An 18,789-nucleotide genomic window follows, 5' to 3' on the forward strand; every position below is an offset into this window, starting at 1 on the left:
ATGCTTCTTATAGTAAAATGTGTTCTGCTGCCGAATTCTGACTGAAGCAAAGCATACAGTATGTATCTGTGTGGTACTGTAAGCCATTATGAAAAGCTAAATCACTTTAGAGATACGTGCAAGCTTTATAGAAGCTTATAATCTAAAAGTCTATTCAATGAAACAAACCATCTTTAGTTATTGAATATATTACATTGTGAAAAAAAAGTGAAGCTTAACTGCTGTTAACATTCTGTATAAGGTCTTTCTGTTAGTGGGAAGCCTAATCCTTTATGTGTGATGACAATGATGCTGGAACTGTCTACAGTGGCTCAAAGGACATCAAGCTAATAATTTAAGAGAACTTCCCTTGAATGTCACTTGCATTTGTTATACTTGTCTCATTCTGCAATTTACATTTTTTAGTGGTATCCTGTAGCAACAGCCTGATGCAGCTTCTTCTGAGGTTTTCCACCAATTCCCTGGCTATGGCAATCAAAGAGCATCTGGGAGACCCATAGGAAACTAAATAGAAAAGAGATCCAAAGCGTAATTTCCCTGGGGTGCTCACTAACAATCTGTGTAACTCTTTTGCCAAAACCTGACAAATCCCACACTGGAGACATGTAATTCATGCCTACACTTGTATGAGGTTAGTGAAAAGATGCATACCATAAAATGTCTTAACTAGGGCCCCCTTTGAACATAACTATGAAAGAGCCATTGTATTTTAATTTAGAAAGGCCACCCATTTACAATATACCTTATTCTTTTTTACTTTCAAATGTGGGATTTCCAATTATTTTTTTCTGTACAATTCCATCCTTGAATTGTCAGCTATTAGTTTACACTGCTTTTCCATTATGGACCCCATCCTGACAAAGGGGTGATAAGGACTGTGCTTGTGGATCATGGCTAGAGTTTTGTTTATGACTCACATTAAGATGGCTCAATGGAGCAAATCATGTGCATTTATTTTTCCATTTCCTTTCAAAGCCTTAAAAGCACTGAAATGTATTGCAATTATGATCGCAAGTATGAAGTAAAACATAGTATCTTAGTATCTATGCAAACCCTGGTTATAGCTTTACTGTATTACTTCATACTTTATACTGTATACTTCATAAATATACTTTATAGCTGTATGTATCTGTATTTAGAAATGCCGAATTAGGCAGGAATAATGGAACAGATAAGAAATTTAATTTGTGGCAGACAAAGACACACGTGTCCCGTATGAAACAAGATGCATTCAAAAACTCTTTTGGAATCTTATTGTGAAAACTCGACATATTAAATTGAAAATGAGATTTCACGTCTGGTTTCCACTAGATAATCTCCTTCTATACTTTACCCACTAACACATGGTTAAAACCTGCATGGAGCAAAGTATGGGTTTCTCAAGTAAACTAAGACAGATGTCTGATCTGTGTCACGCTCTGAAACTTTCAACTTTTTGGTTTTGTGAGCCATCTTTCCAGCTGATTTCAAATTTGTCAAATTTCATCAACACTCATCAATGTAAATGCTTTTTTACATTTGCCCCTCAAATTGGTCACATTTTATACCCACACTAAGTTGTCATCTGCTTGGTCATGCCCGAGCTCCTGGATAAACAAGTTTTTTACTGACTACCCTTGGTCATACATGTATGTATTAAGAACATTCACACTTTTCACAGTCGGGTAAAAAAGCATCATCTTGAACATTTGTTAATGAATGATAACAGAGAAACTTAACTGTTGCACTGCTTTACTACACTATTTCACAACAGAAATTTCTGTTTGTGCTTCTTTGTTTTCATATACAGTAAGTCAAGATACAAACAATTATTAGACATTTTTTCTCTGCTGCTGATCTGATACTGTATGTGCTCCATCTGCTTCACTGCTGTGTGATCGTTTTTCATGATTAGAAACTTGGATTGAAATCTGTCAGAAATGCCTGGAAATTTTCTTAATTAATATTTATTGGAAAAAAATGCAGTTAAAATCTTTTTTCTTTCTGAAAAAACATTTCTAAAACATTTGTCTTTCTCTGCACAGTGAATTTCAATAGAAACGCTCTGTATGCCCACACAGAAACATTTGCTGTATGTTTCTCTTTTCTCAAGGCCAGATGGCTGTAGATGGATTTTCTTGTGTTTTTGAAAACTGAAATCCTATTACCAACCAAAATTGCTCTTGTTATTATGAGTGGCTGCTATCTATGTGTGCTCACAGAATATCTAGTCCACTAAACACATTGTTCCCTTAGGAGCTAGAAGGAGAAAACCTATTACCTTCTTCTAATTTGATGAAATTATTATATTACAAAGATTATTTGAGTATCATTAATAAATATAGCTTTAAACTATAAAAACAGCTTAATATTTCAGTAACATTCCTGCCATTATCTGGAATTTATTCAACTCAAAAGACTGAAAAAAGCTTAGCTGCTTAGAATAAACACAAATTCAGGGATTTCCCCTTTCAGAAGGTGATAAGAATTAGGTTCCTGAGTCAATTTTGAAAAAAGGGTTTTTAATCTGTATGCAGTGAGAGCCATATCTGCATAAACAGAAAGTCAAGGAGAAGGAAAGTACTTGAGAGTCCCTTGTCTCCATAGCAACAAGGCATGAGATACAAGAAGCGTATATTGGGATGTGCTTTATTTTTCATCAGGAAATACTGTCCAGGCCTGAAGTTATGAATCTCCTCTCAACAGCTTGTATGGACTTGTTTTTAATAGCTGCTGTTATTTTAATTAGAATAAAAAGTATGTTCTACATATATCTTGACACTTCAGATGTTATCACAGAGGGAGAAAGGCTGAGATCCTTTAAATGGGTCAAGACTGGTAGCGTTTTGCTTGATTCATTAGCACTGGGCATTGTGTGAAACTTGCATATCTATTGCTGTCTAGCTTCTTTTCTTGACCTTTTTTGTGTGGTGGAGTGATGCGACATTGTTTCCAAAGAGATGCAGTTCTGAGTGGTAGTGTGGCGATGCTTGATTTACAGTACCACCTAATTCCAGCCATCTAATGAAAGCTTTATAAAGTGGCTCAAAAAAAAAGAAACCTTTCCTCTGAGGGACAGTCGTGTATACAACAGTAGCTTTACTCAAATGCAGCACTTTTCTTAGCTGAAATGACAGGAGACACTTGTTCTAAGTCTCCGAGCTTCTCACAGTCAAGCCTACCTTTCAACAGCAGATTTGCACAAGGGACCTCACCACCATCTGCCAGGAAAGACTCCTTCTGGTCTTGTTTTAATGCAGGACATCTCATACTGTTTTTTTTTAAATACTCTTGTAACCGATGAAAAAAACAGCACTAATGTGAGCCTGTGGATTTCTCTGGAGAGACCCATTTGTGCCTTGCCAATGCTCAAAAGGTACACTTGATAAGATGCTGTTTTCCCAGCAGAACAGATAATGCCAGACTGCAGAACTGCTGATGCCATCTGTTTTTGTAAAATGATTTGGGATCTAGTTTGGGGCTATTCCAGCAGGTTGGGTGTTACACTTAAGCAGTAGGGTATCAATTTTCAGGTTTGATTTTGATTCTTCATGGGAATAAGGAAGAATGTTCACTATATACACGGCAGTCAAACATGCCTGGGGTACAGGTCAGGACACAGTATGTCTGTGATTCTGTTCACTGTCTCTGTTGTGCAGATGGATTGTCATTTTTTTTTTAATTCAACCATTTAAGCTGCTGCACTTCACATCAGAAACAAGGTTTGTTCCCTTGTTTTGTAATATTTCTGTTTGGGGAAACTCATTCATATGCAAGGACCCATTCATTCCCATCTTTAATTAATTTGTAATTAATTCTAATAGAACAAAAGTTCCTTGTAGGAAAAACAAAAAGACAGATTTTGCTCTCAGTAAAATAATATTAAGTACTGTATATACTGTATATCTTTCTGGCAACTTAATCACATCTCTAACATAATAATAGGAGTGCATTCAAATTCAACTTTACAATACCTTAAATACAGTAGCAAAAAAATAGGAGCATATGGACTGTAAGTTTTCTTAGCAATTTAGAAGGCACTTATTTCTTTTGAAATGTTTCCAGCTTCGTTTCAAAGCACTGCTACTGCATTGTAATGCTTGTTGTTCACAGCTCATAAATGACTCTAATTTTTAGGAAAACTGTCAGCTTTTGTTCCTGTGTACAATATTTGTTGTTGATGATTTTTTTTTTGTTTTCTGAATAACTAAAACTTTGAGAAATGCCATAGACAGATTTGTGATTCCAACCGAATGATTAGAATGAGAGCATAATCTTACCACCAAGCTGTTGTTTTAGAAAGGGAATCTACTAATTTCTTCTCACTTTCTCTATAATCTATTTTTGTTTTTTCTTTTTCTTTTCTAGACCATTAAAAGACTTTTTCACTATCAGACATGCTAGACGTAGTGTTTGGACCACATCGTTGGGGCATGTTACACCTGATCATAATCTGGCATATGTGACCATCCCAGTGTACAGTCTCTCTGACTTATGGAACACAAAATGCTGCCTGACATTTAAAGAAAATGTGGTTAGCATCAGGAAAATTGCTGCAAATTTTGTCGTTTTCTTTTCTTTGTATTCCATAAATAAATATGCAGTCTTTTGTAGTACTTTCTCTTGTGCTTTCTGTAGGCTATGCAGGAAATTATGCCTATTTTGACACCCATTATTAATTATTTACTTCCTCACATTTGCTTGTACCTTGAGTCCTCCCCACACACACACACTCCCCTTCATACCTATCAGTGCCAATGTTTGCAAGCAAGTATAGTACCTTGCAAAGGTATTCATTACTAGGGCATACACAGTATTTCTATATTGTATTCAAAATCTGAATACTTGAACATTTTAAACTGAAGAATTTGAAAGGCAGCTTACATTCAATGTTAGCAAATAGGAACGTATTCAGAGCCATGAGCACAAGTTATGGAAGCAATTAGAGCTGCAAGTCTTCTCGGGTAACTTTGTAAAGCTGTTCCCCATTCTTCTTGGCAAATTTGCCTAGGGATCACTTATGGACAGCTGTTTTCAAGTCTGACCACAGATTTTCAATTGGATTCAAGTCAGAACTTTGGACCACTCAAGGACATAGAGTACAGTTTCTTTTTCTTACAATTCTCTAGTTTATCTTTGGCTTTGTGCTTTGTATCATGTCCTACTGAAAGGTGAATTGTTGTCCTAGGCTTAGGTCAGTAGTTTGCTCCATCTACTGTATGTTTCCATTGGTCCTGGCAAGATTCCCAGTCCCTGCTGATGGGAACGTTTGCCACGTGTTGCAGTATCAGGTGCTTTGTTGCAAACCTCATGTGGGATTTGAGATTTTATTGTCGGATCCATACAAGTCCCATGTGGAGTGACTGGGATAATGTTAATCCATGAACATCTCAGCCACTGATCTCTGTGGATCTTTCCAAGTTGTAATCGGCCTCCTGTTTGTATCTGTAACCAGTTTCCTCCTTGCCTGGTTGCTCAGTTTAAAGAGAGATCTAGGCAGTGTGTGAGTGCTGTCCACTTCTTAATGATTAACATCACTAGATATTAACAGAATGTTTTATGCCTTTCTCATTTATACATCTTTGTTCCTGAGATATTGCATTTTTCATGGTTGAATCTTTGCTTGAAATTCACTATCTGACTGAAGGACCTTTCAAGAAACACATGTACTGTACTCTGAAATCATATAAACCATATACATTTGTTTTTCCTATATATGTGGATTATGTTGTGTAACACATTAATTGTTGGTTCATTGTCCTGTGACTGCATAGTCCCATGACAAAAATGCACCCTTATTAATGCCAGGAAAAGTAACAAAACTTCCCTCAGAGCCTAAGGCCAATGTGTCAGCCATATATTTACCTTTGTACAGTAACTAATGCAAAGAGTTTGTAAAGATCAATTAATATTATGGTTCTCTAACCATAATAGGATTAGGATTTGTTGACTTTTTTTTGTTTCTTTAACTTGAAAAACATTTGTTTTTTGTTTTTTTCATCTAATGATAGAGTAATGAGGGAATTAGTCCTGAAACATGTTATTCTGGCATCATTGGTGGCTGCTTTCTTACTATCTCATCGATGATATTGAATGGGTATAGGTAGAACTATGTTTATCAGCTGAGGGAGCTGCAGTTCTGGTATTTAAAAAAAAAGTACAGAAGCACGCAAGTTTTCTGGTGAAAACTGAAGGTGGCAAGTCATCGCAATGAAAGTTTCTTTATTCTGTCAGCCAACTAGCTGCAGGTGTATAGTGGTTTATTTTTAGTACCTGAGAAGAGAAATTAGCTGGAAAAAATATCACTGAGGAGTAACAGGAGGTCATTTCCTGCCGCCTTTGAAAATGACTGGGATTACAGGCCTTTCCACGGGAATTTGTAAGAAGGATTTCAGCTATTGCACCTGGTGTGCAGTGTACTCCTTCCATGAAGCGAGAATGAACAGGTGATGTCAGCAAGGCTTGGGGGCAAAAATAAATGAGAAGCATCTATTTCTTTTTCACCTTCTGAAATACGTTTTAAACAAGGTTCCAGCTAAGGCACACATCAAAAAAAAGGACAACATTTGCATTTTATAATGAGCTGCACTGCACGTATTCTAGATATGGCTCATTTTTTATTTAAAAAGGGTGTCTGGTAGGTACAGTACCACAGAAAGAGTTTTTGTCTTGTATGTATGAGGCAGTACTTAACATTCATTTTCTCAATAATCTGCTGCATTTGCAAGTGGCATAGGCATAGATGTTGGATTTTACAGTCATGATATCAAATTCTGTATTAAACACTATGTACTTATTCATCTTATTGCTAACACAATACTTTTCATAGATACTTTTCTCTGTGGCTTTACTGTATTTTCTGTATCCTGAATTCGCTGTAATTTGACCTGATTTTTTTATGATTGTGATACATAAATTACTCTGCTGCATTCAATGAACAATCTTTCTAGTTTCTACCGTTGTTTCTGCTTTGATCACTACTCCCAATATGGCTACCAAAGAATAATCATTCTATTTGAACTGAAGGACTGGTACTGTTTCTTTATTATGTTTTACATAGAACAGTATTTGCATGTGTTTGAAACTTTCCCCTTAGCCCCTAATGCTGAAATGAGTGTTTTGCAAGTTTAAATTACCTAATTTCTATGCTCTCCAAATTAACTGGCACATAATGACTTATCAGGATATGAAGGATGTACTAATCAGAGTTGTGCTAACACTGATTATTCTGAACTCTAGTTAAGGTTATTATTTGTTAAGGTTACAAGGATTAACACAGAAGTCTAAAAATCCTTTTGAGATGCTTTGAAGCAGATTGGAAGTAGGGTAATGGGAAGCACTCCTGTAGCTCTCATAAGCCAAAGTCCTCCAGGTTTTACAGATACTTTTCAATTAGCAGCTGATTAAGATAGATAAAGATGAAAAAATACACCATGAGTCAGAGGACTCTCAGGACCTGAAGACTGGATTGGTCCATTCCTACTGTTGAGACACTCTCTCTTTTTGCTTTTTGCATTCAAGAGCTTAATACTTAATTGCTGACTTTGTGTAATTGTTCATTTGTGAAGACACTAACCAGGGCAGGGAAAATAATATATACCTACCATGGTATCATTCACAATGGTCTTTTGAATCTTAAAAAAATAAAAGATATTTAACATTTTTAAATGTGTCCTGTTGAACTACTGATTATACTGTACAAAGCTAACTGAAACTAAAGCTGGGACAAAGAAGTTCTGTTGAATGAGATTTAATTTTTCTGCCTTTAACATCTTAGATGCCTCCTTCCCTAATGCAAAAGTAAAGTAGATCTTTGTTTATCTGTCTCGCTCATTGCATAATTGTCCGGTCCTCACTGGAATCCATCTGCTTCATTCTGTCAAGCAGGTTTCATAAAAACATGTGTTGCTGATGATTTGACATTTAAAGTACAAGAAAATGTAAAAAGCACTGTGAAGACAATGTGATTGCTGTCAACACACCCTACTGTTGTATGTTGTGGTTGGTAACTCTACTTTAAAAAATAATCTTCTCATTATTGATTACCACATTATTTTTCTGTATGTATCAATAATTTTCCACATCAAAAATCATAACTTTTCTAATTAAATAAACATATAAAATAGCAAGTGACAATCTGTAAAATCTCAGTATAATACATCTTATGAAAACATTTGGAAAGGGTGTGGAAAAGTGATACAGTACTATATTTTAGCCCACATTTGCAGACAAACTCATTGAAGACATTACCTGTGTCTAGTGTCATTTCTCAGTTTCATTTAAGTGGTACTGTATATTGTAGTGTCTTTGTCCTAAGCAGGAACAAAAACCTTTACTACTCCACTGTGTTTGGGATTCATGTTTTGCTTTTTCTGTTACTGGGGATGTACTGTACAACAACCTGAAAAAAAAAAGTAATACAAAGTGTCTCGACCACAAAACAAACAGTTTAGCTGCATAGTTCTGAGCTGTATAGCCCAATCTTGAACATGACTGGGATTTCTCTAGCAGTGGAGCACATTTACCTGGAGGTGACCTCACATTAGCCAGCGTATCCATGGTAACCCTGTGACCTGACTGGCAGCTGTGAGCTCCACAGTGTTGACAGTGAGAGTCACAATGCATCTTCTGTCACTCCAGGGCACTGTGGAGTTTGCAGCATGTAAAATAGTAAATGCCTCTGCTGGTGACAGAGCAAAGCAGATGCCATGCTTATTAAACCTGTACCAGCACAAGGTTCATCATTGCAGGGCATTCGACATTGGGAGGATGCAAAAAATTATTGGCAATTTAAAAAATATATTTGAGTGGTTTACTGATAGGACACCAGAATCATGACACAAAAGCAAAATATTAACATCAAAAAACTATTTTGTTATAAATGCCTTAATAGCCAAACCACTTCCCTTCATGTTAACATAACCTTATGGACACAAATGATAGACATAAAAATCAAGATGGTTTGGAAATGTATAAATCATTAAAAAACTTTAAAATTAAATACTTGAATAAATCCTGAATAAATACTTTTACCCATAAAAGTATGTTCCCACATGGAAGGGAAGCTAATATAACACTCTACATGTGCTGTGTAGATGTGTGTAGATATTGATACACAGTGTACATGTTTGTGTACAGTAAGAACTAAGCCCTTGTCCTGGATGGATATTTATGTAGGCTTTGTTCTGAAACATCCAATAGGTTTTATGAATGTATAGGATTAACACCATTGATCCACTATTTTCCTGAACATTGAAATGAAAAAACATCTCTATTTGTTTAAGACCTTTGGTTCTGAGAGACCAAGCCAAATCTATGCAAGCATCCATACAACCTACAATCTACAAAAGGCCATGTGAAAACAATCCATGGCAATTTAAATGTATGACCCAAATTCCAACCACGCTTAATAGTAGGTTTTAACCCGAAAATTCAAACACATACAGTATTAAATTCTTCTCAAATATGGCTGTGAATTTTTTTATCAACGTCGCTTTTATTGGACTCAAGACATTTTTGTCAAATCTCTTAAATAAGGTCTGTTACTTAACACTTTTTAAATCCTACATGTATTATTAATACATTAATTACTCTTAACAATTGATATATTCCCAGTTATTATTATTATTAATGGTGAATCTTTCTAATAATTATATTGTGTAGTCTCTGTTGCTTCTGTGTGTGGCTTAGTTTAGCAGGAGCCTGGGAAGTTTGGCTGCTTTGAGGAATATAGCTGATAACACTGGGGTCCAGGGACTGATTCCCTTTCCTCTCCCATGGTAATAGATAGATACTCCATCCAGTTGTGGAGAACCATCACATTGATTGGCTAAAGGGGGAACTGGTGTGGTTGAACTCCAGCTTGAAATCACTGTCACTAGTCAACCTCTAAGTGTCTAATCTTCACAGTCCACACAAGCACATGCAAAGGCTGTATATTTACTGCAGTCCCATGGAATGGTCCTTTACATGACCACCACATGCATACTGTACATCTAAACTATTATAAACTGATATACTTGGTATTCTGTCTCGGTGTTGTGTAATATTATTTACCTCAGCTGCTTAAGTATCTTAATCCCTGCAATGAACTATTATTATTTTGAAGATAACTTGTATTTAAGGTTTTCCAGGCCATTTCAGACCCCTGGGAAGTTTCCACAGTAAAATAAGCTGCATTGTAATCTATTTGCTGAGATCACACACACCCCTCCTACTGGCACTTAATCTCTTCTGTCTCCTCCTGTCACTTGGACATCGTTGCCAATGGTGCTCAACTCTCTCAAATAGCACATGGATTTCATGACTCATTAGTCATGATGAGATGGTGATACAAAAACCTTTCCTAGTGAATAGGAGAAAGAAAGTTTTGTCTTTTTGTTCGTGATCTCAACACATTAATTTGGCACGTTTAAATATGACACTTTGAGAATAAAATGAAATTTAACGTTGCTGAATTGACAGTTCATTTTTTCTGATAGTACAACATGAAACTGTTCTTATCAATGACCTAACTGTGCACCACATAGTAATCTCAGTAATTTCATACTGTACCTTTTAATTTGATGGCCTGTGCTGCACACAGAATATTGGATACTCTGGAAACATCCACTATTAGTATAGCTCTTAATATATCACAACAGTGAAAATGCTTTGTCACATAATTTAAACATTTTAGATAAGATTTTCAACAGATTGAATAAGATTGATGCTGGTCTAGCAGATAAATTGGTGTAATAAGGGTGTAATATGGATTTACAATATATACACAAAGGCTGTGAACCCAAAGGTTTTGGGACAACAGGCGCAAAGCTGTTATTTTTATTTTACTGTAAAGAAATCTGTTTCTGAACATGAGATTGATGTTAATTATTAGAACAATGCTATATGTTTTATTTATAATAAGACCATAACCATAAGAACAAAAACAGACAGTCTGCAAGATAGGGAAGAGTTCAGTCTCATAATCCATTTCATAAATCAAATTACACATCAGCTTTCTCTCTTGAGTCGTGTGTTTGCTGTTCTGTACTTTGATGACAGTAAGTTCCTGTTCCCCCATTAACACATTTTAAATAGAATGAATACACTGTATTTTACATTAAAATGGTAAACAAATGTTGTGTGTTGTAGTTATTATTCATATTGATCATATTGATCATGTTAAGCAATAATAATAATAGTTTTAACTGTGTTCTCCTAGTACACTGTACTGTACACAGTCAGTGTGTATGTGTATTGTGGTATGGGAAATTAAAAGTTTCCCAAGGAACAGACAGAATACATGTTGTGTGTGTGTTGAAAAGCTCTTACATTGTTTGAATGAAGACATTAAAAAAAACTATTACTTTTCCTTGAAGCCGATGGAACTGATGTAGAAAACACATGTAAACACAAAGGATTTCTCAGAATGGGATGATAATCGCACTAATAATTTCAAAATGAAATGCATCAACTGTGTCTTTCAAGAAGTCTCATGTTTTCAGAAAAAGCACTTTGTTATAAATGGGCCCCAACATAAGATCTAAATACCTCCCCAGATGACAAGAACACAAGTAAATTAACCAGAGCAAAATGTGAATTGTATTTTTCTTAAATCATAGTGAATTCCTAACAGATGTACTGTATTCAGCATCTTAGATTGCTTTGCAAACAGTACACTATGTATTGTAATGAATGTATTTTAATTTATTCCAAAAAATAATTGAGTGATTTGGTTATTCAGTATGTAAATAGTGAAGACCTGTGGCCTCTTTTTTATTATATACATATTTTGTTTGCACACTTACTGTGTGTGGAAATGTGTGTAAGGACTGGCAAGGAATTTTTTTTCTCAACTCTAAAGCTGTGAAAACATTTGTTTACCACTGACAGATTTTTGTGGTTGTTGTATCTTGAAACCTAATTTCTGATGATCAGGTTGGCCAAGCCATTGGGTTGTAACCCATTGCATTTAAAGTGTTCCTGCACTATACTGAGAGTGAAATTCTAACAGCAAAAAAGCCCCCAATTGGCATTATAATTCTCTAAAAACATTCAGTTTCTTTGTTTCTTCTGTTGCATGATGGCTACAGAAGATGGTTTTGTTCTCTAATAAACAGTAATGCAATGGGGAAAATCAAACCTTCAGCTGTATACAGCACAAGGAAAAGAATGGAGAACAATGTTCAAGTGCATCTTTGTCTCTTTCCAGCATCCTGGCTACAGCAGAAGCCCAAATTAACACGCATGTGGACCTGCGGACACTGAGGGCTGTTCGGGTACTGAGACCACTCAAACTAGTCTCCGGGATCCCCAGTAAGTTTGCTCCAATGTGTTTTCTTTCTCTGAACCAGCTATCCCTGCTCCCTTTTTGTTCCTTTCTGCCTGAACTCCCAGGCTTATATGAGCCGTTCACCGAGCCAAGCGAGTAGCTGATTACCCTAATTTTACGGTTTTCAGGTCTTAGACAATTGGAAATTGCAATGTACACTACCCCTTTTGAGTTACTTGCAATCTGTAACTTTGCAGTAGCCAACTAATATTAAAAGGGTACAATTAGTGTGAAGAGAATTATACAACTGGCAGTCTAATTAAATAATTGATTGCTCAGCTAAAATGAACTAAAGACTCCTGGATCCTGAGGGCCAGGTCTAGGAAGGTTTTCTCCAAATACCAATAACTGTAAAAAGAGTTTGTAACAAAAGGTTGTGAGAAAAACAAACCACAGGTGAGATCAGATGTTCACTTGAGTTTAGATGTAGGACTTTAGACATTGTTTCACCATCTTCCTACCCTGGAAAACCTACTCTCTCACCTCCACCTATATCACCAAGTCAGCAGCTCTTTGGTTTTACTGTTGCTTAGGGAGTCCCGGTTGCCAAATGCTTTTGTAAATGATCGAAGAAAGAATAATCAGTGGAATTCAGGATTCCAAACATTATTGTAGTGAATGCAGAAATGTTTTTTTCTTCATTCTTTTCTACTGTCCTGGAAACATTAGTGACTTGTCAGAAGAGGTTCTAAGCATTTTTAACTTATTGCCAGATATTATACACTTTAAACATATGTAATACATCATTTAACATGGAGGTTCCTATTAAAAAATGTATATTTCAACAGATTCTCTATCTACACCTTTACCAATCTAGTATCTGTAGAAACAGGTCTCTTTTTGGTCACATAGAAAAGAAAAGCACTCTTAAACATATCTAAAACAGATCTAATAAGTGTAAGTGGGGCCAGTAAAGGGTTCTTACCCTGCAATCTGTGTAGGTCCTCATGCCCCAGTATAGTGACGGGGACACTGTACTGTTAAAAGGCACTGTCCTTTGGATGAGATGTAAAAGCAAAGTCCTGACTCTCTGTGGTCATTAAAATTCCCAGAACATTTCTTGAAAAGAGTAGGGGTGTTACCCTAGCATCCTAGCAAATTTTCCCATTGATCTTTATTGATCGTTGGCTCGTAATAATCCCCATTTATGAATTGGTTTCATTACTCTGCTCTCCTCCCCACTGATAGATGGTGCGTGGTGAGTGTACAGGTGCACTGTGGATGCTGTTGCATCATCCAGGTGGATGCTGCACATTGTTGGTGGTGGAGGGGAGTCCCCATTACCTGTAAAGCGGTTTGGGTGGAGTGTTCAGAAAAGTGCTATATAAGTATAGGCAATTATTATTCAAAGAGATCTGAATGGATAGTAGATAGTAGGTGGATAGTAGATTACACTCAAGTTACATAATCTGCCTGTTCTACAAAGAGAGTTTTCTCAATACAGTATGTTATTATATTGGGATCCTAGCATATTTAGTAAGCTTTAGTAGTTCAGGTGGGTAGCTGCGTCAGCATGCGTGGCCTGCAAAGGAACAAGTAATAGGTTTATTCCATGCTGAAAAAAAGAAGAAAGAGAACACAACGTTTCATTCCTATTTAGTAAGCTTTTCTTGAAGAGCTTTTCTTTAGAGAGGTGATTCAGGAAATGTAGGCAATCACAGAAAGCCTTGTATCTTTGAGAAGACAAGATACTGCAACATTTGAATTAAATGCAAAGAAGCCTATTTAATTTTCATTTTTATTGTGTATGCACCATACTGCAGGACTGCATTGTTTGTGCAGCTGTTGTTTACAGAGTTGTAAAGACATTTTAGGTGATGCAGGCGTATACATAAATGCATACTAGCAAGCAGATAATTTTAAGTGATGAATTTCTTATTGCCATCTATTTCTTAGACATAAGCTGTTGCCCTCAAACAACTTTAACCATAGACTTGAACATTGTGTAAGCAAGTCTTCATCTGTTCCAGGTCTCCAGATTGTCCTGAAGTCCATCATGAAAGCCATGGTGCCACTACTTCAGATTGGGCTTCTGCTGTTCTTTGCCATCCTCATGTTTGCGATAATTGGGCTGGAATTCTACAGTGGAAAACTGCACCATACCTGCACTCAGGCGCCCAACATCCTAGGTAATGGAAAATGTCCTGCTTTTCCAGAAGGATTTTTCAGAGCAGTACCGGAACTATATTTATACAGCATTGACAAAATGTACAAGTATTTGGTAAAAAAGGGGAGGTAATGTCTGTAAATGTACAGTAGCAGCTAAATTAGATCATCTTGAGTTATGACCCTTTGTGTGTTGATGAAGAATTTTGTTAAAATACATATATGTTTAGACTGAAGGTGAGAATCTGCATAATTATCCAAGGTATCTGAACAGATGAAATCTGTATATTTGCATAATAAGATCTATTATCTGTTTTTGTACTTTTTTCACAGTTTCACTGTTCGATTTTGTAGCCATTACTGGCTCAATTAATTGTTAAGGACTTTTGTGACAGCATGGTGAAAGGTTTTGTCCTAGTTCTATATAAAAACCTGATAAGCTACCATTTTTCCTTGTTATCATCATTTTTGCAATGTGTTACTGCAGCCACTATATAAAGTGGTTTAATTGCTCTTCCTAATAATAGCCTACACTAACATTACAGGATTAGTTTAACACCCCTGGTGGATTCTTAACACCTCTTCCTGGGGATGCTGACAACAACCAGCTGGTTATTAATGCAGCGGAAGAGCTCGAATTTTTGCGATCCCACAAAAAGTTACTAATAATTAAAATGTAAACATTGCCAATAATATAAAAAGTTGATCAATAATCATAGTGAAGAAAGAATACAGAGAACGTGATTTGAAAAATAGATTACATGGGTGACTGGATGGATAGAGAGAGAAAAAATCATGATTTAAAGCCTGTTTTGTCAGGTGCTTGATGTTAATGAATTTAGAGGTTTTGTCCCCTATACAGTATGAGTGCAACTGAGTCATCACTGACAAGATAATAAAATAAGCTGTCACACGAAATGTCATCTGCACTTGATTGTATTACATTGATAAATAGCAACATTGCCCAGGACATTAGGTATAAATAAAAAATAAATCTGCACAATCCAGCTCTCTGCAGAAGTACTACTGTAGTGGGTAGAAACAGAACATAACATCTTATACAGTATGTTAATAAGAGCATTCTACCAGATACAGTACATTTTCTAACTTACTCTTGGCAAAATCAATGCAAGAGTGGCTTCCTTACATTGTTATTTCTATTTCAGTTACAAAAGCAATTATTACATCTGAACATTGAAATTAATAGCCTTCAACAAATTATTATTTCCGAATATAAAATCTATGGTTTATATGCAATATTAATACATTAGCAAAACAACTATTAGTAAAACCATAGGAATATAGATACATAATCACATCTTTATAGTTGTTTAACAAATACTAACATTTATTAGATCTGTAATTTGTCAGGTTTGCAGGTAGGTCACATGCAGGTAGGTAGCCTTGGCAATATCCTTCAAAAGAATCTACTTCATAAAATTAATTGTTATTATACAGATTAATGCTGTTTTATGTATTGTCAGATATAAGTGCAGATTATAGCACTAATACTGCAGGAATATTAGAAAACTTCTGCACTTGTTATATTGGTGGGTGAAAAGGAAAGACCTAATTTTATACGATTGACATATACACCATATAATGCCCCAAGTGTGAGCTTTATATATCGATTATGTCTTAATGCTCTTAAGACTATAAGACATACTCTTAAGAATGAATGAGGGAAATCATAAAACATTAGTCATCGTAATAAACATTCCATAATATGGAAATTCAAAATAAAACTGACTAGTTTTGTACTTTTGTATAATTGATTGTTTGATTAGCAACTTTTTTTAGCATAACACATGAATATGAGCATCCATTTGAAATCCTGTTGTTTTGTTGGTTTTTATTGTTGTTTTTCTATTGTCTGAAGCACTGAACATTGTTGTTTAATATCTAAAGCCATGATTATTTCATTTCAGACCATGAAACCGTGGATGGATCTGAGTTAGAATTTCCCTGTGGATTTAGGGAATGTCCCAAAAAATATAACTGCACTCCAGACTGGATCGGTCCAAATGATGGGATCACTCAATTTGACAACATCTTATTTGCTGTGCTGACCGTCTTCCAGTGCATCACAATGGAGGGATGGACAACAGTTCTTTATAATGTAAGTTGTGGCTGGGTGTACAGTGATTAAATGTTTCATTCTCTTTGGACACTATTACAGCATCACAGGTCAGGCAGTGTGTGTGTATGCCTGCAGTCTGAGGATGCACTGCCTGCATTTAATCAAGAACAAGCTTTTCATTTAAACCTCACTGCCTGAGATTATTATGGGAGTGACAATTGGCATCAAAAAGCAGGTCAGAAAAATTCATACAAAAATCAGAAATTCTACTCATCCTTAATAGAATCCAAAATTGAACCAAGGACTGGTTTGCATCTAAACTGGCACATTAGATTATTTTGGCCTGGATTCCCCGAGCAACAGGACACATTTGGGGAGGGGAGGATACATTCATGTTATTTCCAATAAAGATGTTCAACAGAGAGCAGTGGACAATGGTCCAGTGAATAGCAATGCTTTCTAGCAGATCTGGGGCCCTAGTTTCAATTCCAGATCTGGGCTGCTACTTGTATCTGTGTTGAGTTTTGTATGTTCTTCCCAAGTTTGCGTGGGTTTCCTTCAGGTGCTCCATTTTCCTCCCACACTCCAAAGACACACTGGTGGGTTAACTGACGTTTGGGAAGATTGGCCGTGGTGTGTCTGTGTTTATGTGTACAGTGTACTGTACTGTATACCCTGCAATAGACTGGTGTCCCATCCAGAGTATATCCCACCTTGTGTCCCTTGCTTGATGGGGTAGGGTTTGGCTCCTCTGCAACCCTGTATTGGATAATGTGGTTAGAAAAATGGATGGATGGATGTTCAATAGAGTGAAACATCTGAAACTTATTTGCTTTCCACAAGGGGAAAAAAGATCTGCTGCAGGCTCTTAGAGATATCTCATTTTGAAAAATGCCAGGTGCCTCTGATGGTGTACGTTATCTATGCACAATTCATATCCCTCAGTTGGTATAATCGAGGGTGAATTGATTAACAAATAGTGATTCCTAAGTGTACAGTATGCAAAAAATTATACCAATAATTTGGATTTCCAAATTTAGAAAAAAAACATTGACCCAGCTATCAGATATGGAGATCATTTCTGGACACTCTCAAAGTGAGTTTTCCACTTTAACCTGTTAACTTTAGTGTGAACTTACACACAAGTATTCACAGTGATCTTTATTAAATCAGTCCTCTCTATGGAAAATGATACACAATTACATTAACATTAAGAGACAAGCAGTTTTGTCCAGTTAACAAATGTGCATGATTTCATTTTCATGGGATTGGGATTGTTTGTGCTAAAAAAACACAAGATAACTAGACTCGCAGTGTAGGAGTTTACTAGGAATTGTTGTCAGATGTCCTTAGTGTCAAGGTGGGCTTGATTTGAATAATAAAATTAGTTCAAATGAAATTGCATTATTTTATATTTAACTAAGTTTTCATTACTGTTTGCTTTAAACTAGGACTCCTTGGCTCACATAATAGAGAATGTTTTAGCTTTCTGTTTTTCTAGCAACATAGGATATTTTGATTTTGTGAGAAGAACATGTACAGTCATAATTTATAGATCTTTCTGATTGAGTACTGTCGTGGAATCTTTATCAAAGAAGAGCCAGGAAAGGTGTTCTCATTCTCTCAGTAAGGCATTTATTCATATTGCGCAATAGGGAAAAACAGCAACCACCAGTCTTTGCAGCAAGTGAGAGCTGATTTCCAAAGTAAAACAGGGAAAGGTCCCTTATTTTATACACTTACAGTAGCTAATGGAACACCTCAACTTGTTTACTTCTTTATGGTTGGTTAGTAATACAAAGACAGGCAAGACAGTAATTTTCCAGTCCTTATAGGTCTTAGCCTTGAAGGACAGAGAAGACAGTTACGTGCAGCTTTGTATCGCCTTTTCTCGGGACGAGATAAACATTATTAAAACATCCCGTGCCCTTGACTTGCTGGGTACAATCACACTTTGTTCTAAGAATCCAGCTGCTTCTGCAACACAGCTCTGCCCGTAAACAACATTTTTAAGTAAAACACTTTTCTTCAGTAACTTTCCATTACAGTACCATAAGTGAAAATGTCCTTAACAAGAAGACATTTATTCTGTGAACAGAAGGCAAGCCTGTGCAAGTGATCCTTGGTGATGTACTGAGAACAGCTATGCACTCTTAAGCAACTGAGTCTCAGCAGACATGACCATGAGCCACTTCACCTTCAGGTGTCTAACCTCTTATGGGTCGATAGATCCAGTCTTGTCATCACATCCTAAACTTTGAGTTTCAAATTCCGGGGGGGGGGGGTTGGAATGGCTGTCGATAGGTATCCA

At 36.2% G+C, this 18,789-nt stretch overlaps 1 protein-coding gene across 8 annotated transcripts in view; it reads left to right on the plus strand.

The window, feature by feature from the left end:
* cacna1ea (calcium voltage-gated channel subunit alpha1 Ea) overlaps nucleotides 1–18,789 on the plus strand; it is a 344,022-nt gene that overhangs the window by 220,486 nt on the left and 104,747 nt on the right. For all 8 annotated transcript variants that reach the window (XR_015925303.1, XM_088599066.1, XM_088599061.1 and 5 more), the window contains 3 exons: nucleotides 12,173–12,276; nucleotides 14,263–14,421; nucleotides 16,327–16,517. Coding sequence is in view for 7 of the 8 variants with exons in the window: in XM_088599066.1 (XP_088455192.1) it covers nucleotides 12,173–12,276; nucleotides 14,263–14,421; nucleotides 16,327–16,517 (454 nt within the window). In the remaining variant the exon portion in view is untranslated. The remainder of the gene's footprint in view (nucleotides 1–12,172; nucleotides 12,277–14,262; nucleotides 14,422–16,326; nucleotides 16,518–18,789) is intronic.

The sequence above is a fragment of the Lepisosteus platostomus genome, chromosome 11 (assembly GCF_059453375.1).
Source record: "Lepisosteus platostomus isolate fLepPlt1 chromosome 11, fLepPlt1.hap1, whole genome shotgun sequence".
Lineage (NCBI taxonomy): Eukaryota > Metazoa > Chordata > Actinopteri > Semionotiformes > Lepisosteidae > Lepisosteus > Lepisosteus platostomus.